Source organism: Coffea eugenioides, chromosome 10 (assembly GCF_003713205.1).
Source record: "Coffea eugenioides isolate CCC68of chromosome 10, Ceug_1.0, whole genome shotgun sequence".
NCBI lineage: Eukaryota > Viridiplantae > Streptophyta > Magnoliopsida > Gentianales > Rubiaceae > Coffea > Coffea eugenioides.
In genome coordinates this window covers 966,782-979,099 of record NC_040044.1, presented here as the reverse complement: position 1 = coordinate 979,099, position 12,318 = coordinate 966,782, and the positions used below count along the sequence as shown (strand labels likewise).

Sequence of the window (12,318 nt, the reverse complement as noted above, 5' to 3'; positions counted from 1 at the left end):
TTGTGTTCTACACGTCTGATGAGTGATGTGAAACGAATAAAGCAGCTTTAGGCTGATCAATGTTTTTTTTTTTTTTGGGGTCAAATATCAACTTCAAATATACAGTATGAGATTATTTGGATGAAAAGGTGGTTAAAAATTGTGAGTTTATGATCCAAGTAGGATAATATTTGTAAATTTTTTTTTTCTAAAATTGTACCATTCAAAAGGAGGGTAGGAGTTCTAACTTCAAAAAAAAAAAAAAAAAAAAAAAAAAGAAACAAAAATCGGCTAATCCAATCTAGATTGGATTTAAGATATCGGTAAAATGGAATTCGATAAAATTAAATAATATCCAATTATAATTTTTGGTAAGACGGCTTTATTATAATTTATTATATTCAAGGTCTTTAATATTCAGCTGTTAACTTATCACCCAAGATCAATCTAAATCTAAGCCCTTGTTTTTTTTCACAACTAGAATGTACTTGCTTAATGGGGGAAAACAGACCAAAAGACCACACTAGCATGTATGCCAATTGCCATTCCTACTCAAAAAACGCCCCCGTATATGTTGGTGTTTTTCTTTCAGAGCTTTCCATACCAGCAACATTGACCACTTCTGACATGATCATCAATTTAGTGCATAACAAGTTAAATGTCCCAGTCAACCGCGAGTAAATTAAATTGTTGATCTACCAATAACGTTCCAGCTGCTATTATCTTTATTACAACCCGTTTTCCTACATGATAAATATGCTATTATCTTTATTACTTTTGGCCATGCCAAACATGGAGCTAATTAATATACCCGTCATTGATTTTGACGTTAAGGGTCATTCACGATTTTTGCTCTCTAGAACATGCAGTGATACGTATTCAAAGCATCTACCACAGACTGTGATGAAAATTAAGAGAAATTCTTTCATTTACTTTTAAATTGTTACTTAAAAGCCAAGGTTCTTGCACGCACAGCTGCCTCATAGACTTATAGGACCAAGAAGACATGGGCATGCGAGCAGAAAAACTGAAATGCGTGCGTGGTTCTGAGGTCGTTTACCCAACCTAATCATTTTTTGTGAATCAGCATTGTAACATAATCATTAATTTACAGAATATGTGCGTGCTTCTGACTGAATTCTTCGGATTAGATTTGATTCATCAGACTTTGTTCTAATTAAATTCCTCTTGTACAACAGGGGAGTGCCGTGAATCCCAGGTAGCCCACCAACCCTTATGATGTGCTAATGTTTTTGGCACAAAAACGATCTTCTGAGCTAACATTACCAACTTGCCTTCATGCATACTATCCATTTACGTGTGACCCTCTAATTCATTTTACATACTACGTACCCCCAAAAAAAAAAAAAATTTTTTTTTTTCCCTCTGATCATTAAAATTACTCGTTGACAGACAGGTCTTGCATTTTCTTTTGAAAGATGACATTCTGAAGTTGTGAACTACTCTGGATTAGGACACCTGGCTTGCCCAGTAGAAGTTTTAATTTGCCCGTGGATGCCTCTTTTTTCAGACAAATGTTGGAGCAGCTTTTAAAGGGTATATACGTCGTCCATATGTTTATTTGGTCAGTTTTTAGTTTGACCATCAAAAGATTTAAGCATTCCTCTTTTAGTCTTATAATTAGTACGTACAATACAATTCGGACTCTAGTCATTAATTTATACTCTTAATTACCGATCATAAATCTCACCCACCTCCTAATTCGATGGCTACACTAGACTACGTACACTCTTCTCTCCTCCTTCCTTTGTCGATGAACAGTCATTCCATCTTCCATATATATACACACATCAAGACAGTAACAAGTCCGAGTCCTGACAAACTCTTTCCTCTCTTCAAACTGGTATTTAAACCCCGGAAATCAATTGCATGTGTGTGCGTAGAGAGGAATATTGAATGGGTTTTCTCCTCATGAAACGGTCTCCTCATCCGTTGTCTTCCAATTTCACTCGGTCACGTTTGCTATCAGTGGCTTTGTTCTACTACTGCTGTCTGTTCCTGTTAATGTTTTCCAACTCAGGTGAGGCTCGGGTGAAGCTACCGAAAAATGCAACAGTAACAGCTGTTTTCGCTTTTGGAGACTCCATAGTTGATCAGGGTAACAACAACAATCTTTCCTCACTGGTAAAGTGCAACTTTCATCCTTATGGAAAGGACTTTGCTGGCGGTGTTCCAACGGGAAGGTTTAGCAATGCTAAGACACCTCCGGACATAATTGGTAAGGTTTTCAACTTGACAAGCACGGCCTCAAATATTCTGTTGAACACTTTTCTATGTTCTCCTCTCTCTCGGGGTTTTATTTCGTTTCTGGAGTTTGAGGGAGGGGCAGCGTTGGGTAAGGTGGCTGATTCAAGAAATTAAAGGCGTGGTTTTCTATTCACGCTTCAACTTCGCACCCTCATTGGCTGGACAAGTAAAACCCCCCACCAACCCCCCCCCCCCCCCCCCTCTTTTTTTCCCGAAAACGTCGATAGTGGCTGGACGAGTAACTGCACTGCGTAGATGTACCGTCTTCATAACGATCAAAAAGGGATTAAATTTTCTTTTTTAAACGGTAGATCGGATTTTAAACCCTAATTACAGTGAAAAAAATCTAGAAAATATGTCAAAATATTCCTTTGATCTATTGAGATTGATATGTCTGCTAATTTTTTGTACAGTAATTTTAGACTCTCCTTCCTTTCTATATAATAGAATAGATTAGATTATAAAACTATATTATGTTGCGGCCAAAAAAAGAAGAGAAAGAAACTCGCCAAGGTTTTTGATGAAAGCATAGGCGTCTGACAGGCATTCGCAGACCAAAGCCCTGAACCAGAATCCACAAATTTGTTTCTATTAGCCTGGTTGGGTCGGTTTTCAACGTTCGCTTGCAGGACAGGACATCTCCGGCCCTACGCATGCTTTAGTCTCTAGTCTAGAGCTGGACTCGATCTCAAATTTCTGAACTCGAGTTCTTTTTTATTTTACCTTAGTCTAAGTCAAGCTCAATTTGAGTTTAATCGAGCTTACGAAATATAAATTAATATTTTATTTAAATTTAAATAAAGAAAATAATCAACATTTTATATTAATAAATAAAAATATTAATATTAATATGTTAATTAGTACTATATAATACTACTCGAAGTTTGTTGATCCAATGAATACATTTGTCCACCGTAGAACTTAATTCGAATTACCTATCAAGTAGATCAAATTCAACTCAACATTGGAGAGCATTGGACTTGAGTCGAGTAGTTGATCCAGCTCACGAGTCGAGCAACTCGGTTGGGTTGCACTGCTTTACATCACACTGGCAACACTACAGTCCATGTTAAATTCTTATACTATTAATTTGAATTACATCACAGGAAAGAAAGAAGGAATCAGTATAATTTCTATCATTTTATTAAGTTTCATATGATTACTTATGACTTCTGAATTGTTGTTAAAAACTTCAATTGGAGTTTGAAATTACCGTCGATGTATTTTCGACTACTCACAGTAAATTATGTCAATATATAGAAATTCCTCAGAAAACTACCAAAACATTAACATAGACCCTCTTAAGAAACCCGTAAATTCTGTATTCATTTGGAAAGAAGAAAGATGCAAGTTACATGTAGTGACTCAAGAATGAAAATTGTACAGCAGAATACTTGTTTCTTGTTTTGCTTGTTACTCACAGTTCTAATTACGCGAGGGCGCTTATATTTCCAATTCAGCTGAAGAACTAGGAGTTAAAGATATCGTGCCAGCTTATCTTGACCCGCACTTGCAACCCAATGATCTCCAAACTGGTGTAAGTTTTGCTTCAGGAGGCTCCGGATATGATCCCCAGACTCCTCAATTAGTGGTCAGTACAACTTTTGGCTTTTGTTTCTTCCCTTCTTCAAAGCATTTTATTCCATCCGTCGCATTTATATGTTCGTCGTAACCATTTTTCCTGATCAAACAGAGAGCTTTTGTGCAGCTAATCTTTTGCATTAGTTTGTCAGATTTTGAGGGGAAAACGGAAATTTTTTTTGTTTTTGGAACTGTAGTTAAAATCTCCACTCATGCTGTCATGCATACTCCGAAAAAAACGGTGACATTCTAAAGAAAAGGATGACTATTTTTGGCTTTGGACGGATGGAGTAGCAGTAATAATTCTAGTGAATCAATTTTATGAGAAGCTAAAATTGAGCATTAATGGCATTGTTATCAGTCGGTGATATCGCTACAGCAGCAATTAGAATACTTCAAGGAATACATTGGCAAGCTCAAACGTCTCGTCGGAGGAGAAAAAGCCAGCTACATTCTAGCAAACGCCATGTTCTTGATAGTAGCAGGCAGTGATGACATTGCCAACACGTACTTCACCTTTGGGGTTCGGAAAGCACAGTACGATGTTAATTCTTACGCTGATCTTATGGTATCCTCAGCTTCCAGTTTTATACAGGTGCCAAAATGCTATCTGTTTCTTTACTGCAGCTTCCAATTGTTTCGTGAGCTACTTTTGCTTATGAACTTTGATCTAAATTGTCAAGGATTTGCATAAACTTGGCGCAAGCAAAATTGCTGTTTTTAGTGTCCCACCGATAGGATGTGTGCCATCTCAGAGAACCCTAGCGGGAGGTTCTTTAAGAGTTTGTGCTCCCAGCCAAAACCAAGCAGCCCAATTGGTCAATGGGAAGCTTTCAGCTGAGATTAGTTCTCTCAGCAGAAATTATCCTCAGGGAAAGATTGTTTACATTGAAGTTTTTCAACCTCTACTTGATATCATCCAGAATCCAGGAAATTATGGTAATCAATCTTAGCTCTTTTAAGTCTTTAAGTATCACCGATCTTGGCTCCATGTAAATCATCACGAATTTTACTTAAAACTTTTGACTTTGTTACAGCAAATTCAGAATGACATTAACAAAAAATTTTTACGCTGATATCAGGTTTTGAAGTTGTGGATTATGGGTGCTGCGGTACGGGGCAAGTAGAGGTAGCGATTTTATGCAACGAATACACCAAGACGTGTGAAGATGACTCTAAGTATCTGTTTTGGGATAGTTACCATCCCACAGAGCAAGGATACAGGATGCTGGTCAAACAGATTCTCGAAAATTATCTTAATGACTTCTTCTAAATCCGTTCAAGTTCAAGATTTTTCCCTAATATCATCTGGCAACAAAATAAACATTGCTAGGCCGACTGGGGCCACAAAATCAACGTTGTGAAATTGTGTAACAGCACATGGATCTTAACTTTCTGCATTGAACATTGTATGTATATGTGAATCGAAACTATTTAATGCAATGCAATGTTTCTTCTTTTTTGGGGGCGTGCGTCCGCTGGTCATTGTTTTCGCTCTTCTTACCCGATTTGATTGCATAATTTTGAGATGTGGACATATAGAATTAGTACGATTCTCAACTATTTGGTCCAGGGCCAACCTGCTATCAGTTTCTTTCCTACCAGCTGTCATATAACTCATTCTTCTACCCTTTTTTTTTTCGGCTTTCCACTCTGGTTTTAATGACGAGGGACAGGTGATGCTTATTAATAATTGATTGTTCAGAATCGCCCCCACCTCGCGGGACTGTAAATTCAGGCCAATCCGGAGTCAGGTTTCTTATACAATCATGCCATTTTGAGTTTTTACTGCCAGATTGTTTTATGTGCACCTTTAGCAACAAATGTGTATGTGAGTATAGCGAGACTGGGGATTCCAGGAACTCGCAATTGTGGAGACCTAATAATGATTCGGATGCACTCTTTCACTCTGCCTTTCATTTCGGGTTGGTCCCCAGCAGATCCAATATTTCATTCGGGCAGAGCTCTGGCAGCCGGGAAAAAGAAAAAAAGAAGACTCATGCATATCTACATTTTTGGAAATGCAGCTTGTCAGTGCTGGCAACTGCCTTGATTCCTGACTAATTGTACAGCAGTAAGGTATCATGAGGTTGTTATTGATGCTGTAGTTTTCTATTGATTCAAGGATTTCAACTGGACGCATGCACATGACATGATTGGAATTACTAGAACTTAGACTGTAATGGTTTGGCCAACATGCATTCTGATATTGGAACCATGCCCTAATAAATGACCCCTAACATGCAATTTCATCTATCCAACCGCCAACTGCACACTACGTGCTGTGGCATTTTGACTAGATGTGACAAGATATAACGGGGGACTTAATGCTCAGTGCCTCAGACTCAAAAGTCTGAGTTGAGCATCATTGACAACAATGCAATTCCTATCTTTGATGAAAATTCTCTCTTTTTTGATGCTGTCAAGTTCGAGTCTTGGTTCTCTTTCACGCAGTGCCCCAGCAACTAGAAGGCTGCCATATAACAGTTCAATTCCAGCTGTCATTTTTTTTGGAGATTCAATAGTTGATACAGGTAACAATAACAATCTTGTAACGATCGCTAAGGCCAATTATCCGCCTTATGGACAGGACTTCAGGGAGAAGGCCACGGGAGATTTTCTAACGAAAAGTCCCCTCTGACTTGATTGAACTGCATGCAGTCCCTCTCTCGTTGTCTAGTGCTAGTACCGGGGGTACTATCTATTCTTTTTTTTAAGCTGCACCGTGTCACTGTTTGATTTTGAGTTTATCTTTCTTTCAGCTGAACGAATTGGGAATAAAGAAGCTTTGCAGCTACCTTGACCCAAATTTTGCAAACTGAAGATCTCATAACAGGAGTGAACTCTCTTTCAGCGAGGAGTGGGTATGGCATCCTCTAACATCTGAGCTGGCGGTAAAGATTTATCGTCCCTAATTCAGGATCTCGATATTCTATCATTTTAGTGTCTTCTTTACAAACAAAATTAGATTCTGACTAGTGTGTTCATCAGTCTGTGTTATTCCCTAACAGATCAGTTAGAATTGTTTTTCAGAGAGTCTTACCAAGCTTCATGAAGATTTTATGGAGAGGACAACAAGAACAAATCTTTAAGCAACCGGTCTCTTTGCCAGTGGTCTGCGCCAACGATATTACCAATACTTATTTTGGCCTTGGCGGCCAAAAAATCACATTTATGAATGTTCCTTCCTACCACTGATCTCATGCCTCAACTCCGCTTCCTCTTTCTTCAGGTAAGGTTTCCCGATTTAGGCCAGAGGTATCCATTTCAAAAGTATTAAGAAATGCTGTCAAAAAGCTCCCCCATGATCCCCACAATTACACAGGAAGCACCATCCCAAGTATTAAATTTTAGGTGCCATATCATCATTAAAATTACATGGTAATATTATGCTTTTTTTTCGTCAGAGCAATACCTGAATATATAGAACATTCAGGGAAGAATCAGAAATTTCTGCAAACTTGTGGCAATAACATGCTTTCCTCTTGTATTTAATTCTGAAGGAGTTGTACAAAGTCGGCGCTCTTAAAATTGCTGTCTTTGGTCTGCCACCAATTGGATGTATGCCATCACAAAGAACTCTGAGGGGAGGAGTATTAAGACAGTGTGCAGATGATTACAATCAAATGGCACAGTTGTTCAACTCAAAGCTGATAGCAGAAATAAACTCTCTCAATAGCAGGTACCCCAAGGCGAGGATGGTTTACGTTGACATCTACAATCGTCCCCTCGATCTCATCAACAACCCTCAAAAATATGGTATGCATGCTTCTCCCCTCTCTTTCAACTTGCATAAAAATGAGCGAAGCCGAAGAATGTACTGATAGTAGTAGCGTACTATTACGTGACACATGACAGGGTTCACCATTTCACTTAAGGGCTGTTGTGGCACAGGACTGGTAGAAGTTGCATTTCTGTGCCGGTACACATGCTCGAACGTTTTGGATTACGTTTTCTGGGACAGTTTTCATCTTACAGAAAGGGCATACAGAGTCGTAGTCCAGCAATTTCTGAAGCAAAATCTCATCAGCTTTCTCTGAGCTAGCAGATTCATCATTCTGATTTTGCCATGTCCTAGCTAGCACCACCGGAGTTATACATCCACGTACTTTTTTGAGATTCATCTACTTCAAAGTTCAAATGACTGAAATATACCACTATATAGTAGGAGTAATTGTTTACTTGTTGAATCTTCTATACATTTGCCGAAGCATTACTACAATACATTCAAAACACTTTGTAAAACGCGAGACATGAGGCGTCTGGATGGCTTCCTTCTTTATATATATATATATATGCAAGTCATTCTCGAAAACTCCAGGCGTCTGGATGTTTTGCCTGTTATAAGTAGTAGTATTATTCTTGCCGTTGTAAAATAAGTAAATGACCACCCAGGGACGGGGAAGGGGAAGGGGAAGGGGAAGGGATCAAATTTACGCCAACGGGAGTAAAATACGGAACGAACAAATTGTATTGACCGTCTACTCGTACTTCAAAGGATCAGGTTGAGATTTTGTAATCATACGAGTTCATGCAAAACTCATACCTGACGTGAGGACTAAGGAGCTCAAAATGGGTATCAACGGCCCATTTTTTTTCTTTTATGATATTCAAATATCCATTAAAAGCAGGCCATTCGTAGATTTCAGACCAATTCGAGTGATTAGGTCTTCACGTATTATCAAAAAAAACAAAAAAAAGAAGGTCTTGAGATTAAAAGCGGGCCATTTTAGGAAGACGACCCAACAGACAACCCAAGGCCCAAAATTCTTAGCTCAACTGATTCCAAGGCCCATATTTGTACTCTCCCCACCAAAGCCCGTTATTATGTCCCAGTTCCCCATGCCAGCCTCCGACGAAGTAGCGTTGAAGTAGCGTCGCGGCTCTCCAGTGGTTTGCTTTCTGCTTCTGTAGGAGGAGCAGTAATTGGTTTCTGCTAAGAAGATAGAATTTAAATAAAATTTCTCTTACGGCGACGAATTTGGGTGAAAGTGGAATGGAGCCAGTGGCTTCGGTGGTGGATAAATTGAAAGATTTTGCTAAATCCTCTCAGGACCTGTTGGCTCGTGGCATCCTTCACTGGCCACAAAATTTCAACCGCCGAAATCCGGTACTTGTCCATTTCTTATTTTTTATTACTATAAATTTTTCCCCTTTATTCAGATTGTTTATGTTAAGAAATTACCGTCTTTGTTGGTTCAAAGGTTTTTGTATCTGAATTGTACTGGCTAGGTTGGCAATTGATTGATTTAATGAGCTGTGATCTATGTGGGTTTTTTTTTTTGGGATTCATCCATGCATTGTGAAATAGTACATGGTTCAATGCTTAAATCCCTTGTTGGTTGTTGTTTAAGCTTGTGTTTTTATGTCAGAGCCAACTATAGAATGCGTTCAAGTACATAGTTTCCTGATAGTTTCTGCCATGTACGAGTTGATAGTCTTCCGTGGATAGTCATGTAGAAGAATACTGAAGAATGAAACAGAAATGTGTCATGCCATACTCTGAGAGATTATTATTTGTGGCTGCCACATATATCTCTATTTATTGCAGAAGTTCTCTAGTTTTTTATTTTGGGAGTATGTGAAGCAACATTCTTGTGGGCATCAGCCTTGACGAAACTTTATATGTTGACCTGCTTGAGCTTGACGTGCTTTTTGCGTGCATAGGTAGCTACAGGCTGTTTGATGGGGCTTTACAACTCTTGCAATGATGTGATTTTCAGATTGAAATTTTGAAGCGGTTGCAACGAGAAGCCTTTTCTGATATTATGAAACTAAGAGATAGGCAAGACAAGGTGGAACGAATGCTGACGTTTTATAAAACTTCAAAAGCAACTCCATTCCAAGAGGCTAGTACCCGTGTAAGGGGAGATATAGATGTGGTTGGTGCAATGTTTATGGTGGACAATTTTGATGATCAGCAACATCAAACAGTTCAAAATGCAGGTATTCGGACTGGCGTGGATCTAAAACTTGTATTTGAAACAGTCATTAGGGAGAAAGATATGCTTGTCGCAGAGTTTGTGGCTGTTAGAAAAGACCAAGGCAACACTTTGGAAAGGCCACTGTCATTGGGAAAGCTTCTCTATTCAGCAAATGTCAGTGATTGGTTTTCTGCGGTTGCTATCCCTATGGGTGCTACATGCAGTGATGTTGCAGTTGATATGAGCTCTTTTCATAAGGTAAAACTTCATCTGCAACTATTAATGCTTCTTTTTCATATGGAATTCTCTTTTTCTGTTGTGTTTGTCTGCTTGCATTTGTATGTTTTTTTTACCGCAACAATATTAAACGTTAATTATAATGTGGTCACTCAGGTGCATGTGGACATAAATGATCAAACAGCCTCATGTATTTTCAAACTTCCCATTCTCTCTGTATGGCACATACTGATTGCTCTTCTTGATTTGTAGGACAAGGGCTTCTCCGAGTATTCAGCGTATGGACCACCCTTCCTGAATCAGAAGAATGGAAGTGCTCTTGGCATAATGGTCAAGAAGTCAAATGTTGTTGCCTCATTGGCTCAGTTTGTTTCTGGACTAGGATTGCCAACCAACTGTAGTGAAATCACGAATTGCTTCGGCACTTTTGGGCAAGTTGTCTATCAACTATCTCAAAGTACAAAACTCTCACTTTTGGGTGTCCATAAAGTGCCAAAATTATCAAATCAAAGACTGCGTCTTGGAGCTATGACAACCCCTTTCAGCATTTTTAGGCAACGTAAACTTTCTGAAACATCTATTGAGGAAAATGGTTTGCAGATTGAAACATATGGGGAAGGGGAACGGTTGGATGGATCTGTTGCGCTGATGCTTGAATCAGAGCTTGATGAGAGCACACGAATAGGTGGTTGGATTGAAATGAAACAATCAAACACTAGACATCTACAGTGGGCTGTTAGCATGTCTGACACGCCTGAAGACGATCTTGGCTGGGGCTTAAGCATGGGTGGTCTGGTCCAAGGTTCAAGAAGTTGGGACTATTTTCAGGTAGAAGCCTTCCTAAATTTTAGTTTTGGTAAACGATTTAGATTTCAGCCAGCTGTTGTATACTTGGCTGATAGAACTTCTCACTTTCCTGCTTTCTTGTTACGGTCAAGTTGGTCCCTCTAACTAATCGTTCTGACTTTTCCGTTAACTCTTTGTTGGAAATATGATTCATACAACTGCAGGCAAGTAACCTGTGGAATTTTTGGGTAAATTATGTTATAATCCACTGGTGGATCGTATTTTCAATTTTGGGTGAGAAACCTATATGATATCAAGTTCATGAATCAATTAGTGAGGTATATTCAAATGGTTTGAGCATTACAAATGTCAACTCCCATGGATTTGATTTCTCAAGCTATCATTACAGGCTCACTTGACATAGACTGCAAGTATCCTGTATCTAGAAAAAAGAATTAGTTATTGCTCCTGATGCCTGTATGGTTCTTTCATTACATTTGAATGTACTCCGTGCTTTCTAAATTTTGAATCTCCTTTTGTTTATCTTGCTGGCAAGAAGCGGGCTCTCTTGAAGAACCTCACGAGAACAATAATTATTCTATTTATGGTACATCTTGATTGTATCCATTCTTTTTCATGCTTTTCCTTTGAAAAGCACATACGCATCATGGTGGGCTGGCGAAGAACCTAGCTTCTTTTACACGTCCCTGTTGAAGACATATTTTATTGGTGTCGAGGGTATGGCTTCTGTGGGCAATAATTCACAGTTGCCAGGGTTCCCAGGAATTTTTGCAAGGGTTGTGACTTGTGAATTCTGCAGACAGTGATGCCCATTAAGGAATTGTGTAGGCAATGGCAAAAATTGAAGTTGTGGTTCAATAAGATAAGTTGTTGATTGAACTATTCTGAAATACTGATACAACTAAATTAGAGGAATATCAATTTGTGCTTCTTTCGAAGTTGATGAACGATACCATGTCCCCTAATTCTGTATATTACCCAAATAACTGGTTTGAATGGATATTATCAAGTAATTGAATTGCATCGTAAGAAGGAAATGAATATTTGTCAATTTAAATTCTTTGTTGGGGGATGGGTCGGGCGGTCCAGAAGGAAGAATTGTAAGGCTTTGCTTGATAATTCATTAATTCAATTTTGTACTTAAACTTAATAAATTAAAATTTTAATATATTTAGACACGTTTACTAATAGAAAATAACAAATCTAAAGTAATTAAGTGGCATTGAATTTATTAGGTAAAACTTGTTTCAAAAATAAGTGATAAATTATTCACTTATCATTCAATTTGATGGATAGTCAATGTATTAGATTTAGTAGTTCGCTTGACTTAATGGATTTAGAATTCAAATTTTAGTTTTATTAAATGTCACTTAGAACCTATGTTTTCAAATTCGGATCGGCCATTGGACCAACCGGTTGAACCGGCTACTAGACAGGCATTCAGTTCAAGTTAACTCGTAAAACCATTAAACAAGAACTCAGTTAAACTCGATAAAAAAATAGGATTCAACTAAAAACTGGC

The 12,318-nt window shown here is 38.4% G+C and overlaps 2 protein-coding genes across 4 annotated transcripts; both read left to right on the top strand.

Moving 5' to 3' along the window:
- Nucleotides 1-1,896: 1,896 nt before the first annotated feature.
- LOC113749168 (GDSL esterase/lipase EXL3-like) lies at nucleotides 1,897-5,133 on the top strand. The gene is made up of 5 exons (XM_027292840.1): nucleotides 1,897-2,218; nucleotides 3,708-3,838; nucleotides 4,190-4,423; nucleotides 4,512-4,767; nucleotides 4,911-5,133. Exons 1-5 carry the CDS (start codon nucleotides 1,897-1,899, stop codon nucleotides 5,099-5,101), a joined length of 1,134 nt encoding a protein of 377 aa, XP_027148641.1. The 3' UTR covers nucleotides 5,102-5,133.
- Nucleotides 5,134-8,710: 3,577 nt separating this feature from the next.
- Nucleotides 8,711-11,318, top strand: LOC113749441. 3 transcript variants are annotated; one of them, XM_027293184.1, is made up of 3 exons: nucleotides 8,711-8,938; nucleotides 9,552-10,010; nucleotides 10,242-11,318. In XM_027293184.1, the coding sequence occupies exons 1-3, from the start codon at nucleotides 8,825-8,827 to the stop codon at nucleotides 10,938-10,940; spliced, it is 1,272 nt and encodes a 423-aa protein (XP_027148985.1). In that variant the 5' UTR covers nucleotides 8,711-8,824; the 3' UTR covers nucleotides 10,941-11,318. The 3 variants fall into 3 exon arrangements, with proteins under 3 accessions (XP_027148985.1, XP_027148986.1, XP_027148987.1); XM_027293185.1 differs by having other exon boundaries at nucleotides 8,854-8,938; nucleotides 9,496-10,010; XM_027293186.1 differs by having other exon boundaries at nucleotides 8,911-8,938; nucleotides 9,500-10,010.
- The last annotated feature ends 1,000 nt before the right edge of the window (nucleotides 11,319-12,318 follow it).

What these genes read in the sequence shown, in the direction of transcription:
- LOC113749168 (XM_027292840.1), top strand. Translation starts at nt 1,897, where the DNA reads ATGGGTTTTCTCCTCATGAAACGGTCTCCTCATCCGTTGTCTTCCAAT. An exon ending in GACACCTCCGGACATAATTG is followed by an intron (nt 2,219 to 3,707) that starts GTAAGGTTTTCA and finishes TTTCCAATTCAG; the next exon opens with CTGAAGAACTAGGAGTTAAA. An exon ending in CAGCTTCCAGTTTTATACAG is followed by an intron (nt 4,424 to 4,511) that starts GTGCCAAAATGC and finishes TAAATTGTCAAG; the next exon opens with GATTTGCATAAACTTGGCGC.
- LOC113749441 (XM_027293184.1), top strand. Translation starts at nt 8,825, where the DNA reads ATGGAGCCAGTGGCTTCGGTGGTGGATAAATTGAAAGATTTTGCTAAA. An exon ending in ATTTCAACCGCCGAAATCCG is followed by an intron (nt 8,939 to 9,551) that starts GTACTTGTCCAT and finishes TGTGATTTTCAG; the next exon opens with ATTGAAATTTTGAAGCGGTT. An exon ending in ATATGAGCTCTTTTCATAAG is followed by an intron (nt 10,011 to 10,241) that starts GTAAAACTTCAT and finishes CTTGATTTGTAG; the next exon opens with GACAAGGGCTTCTCCGAGTA.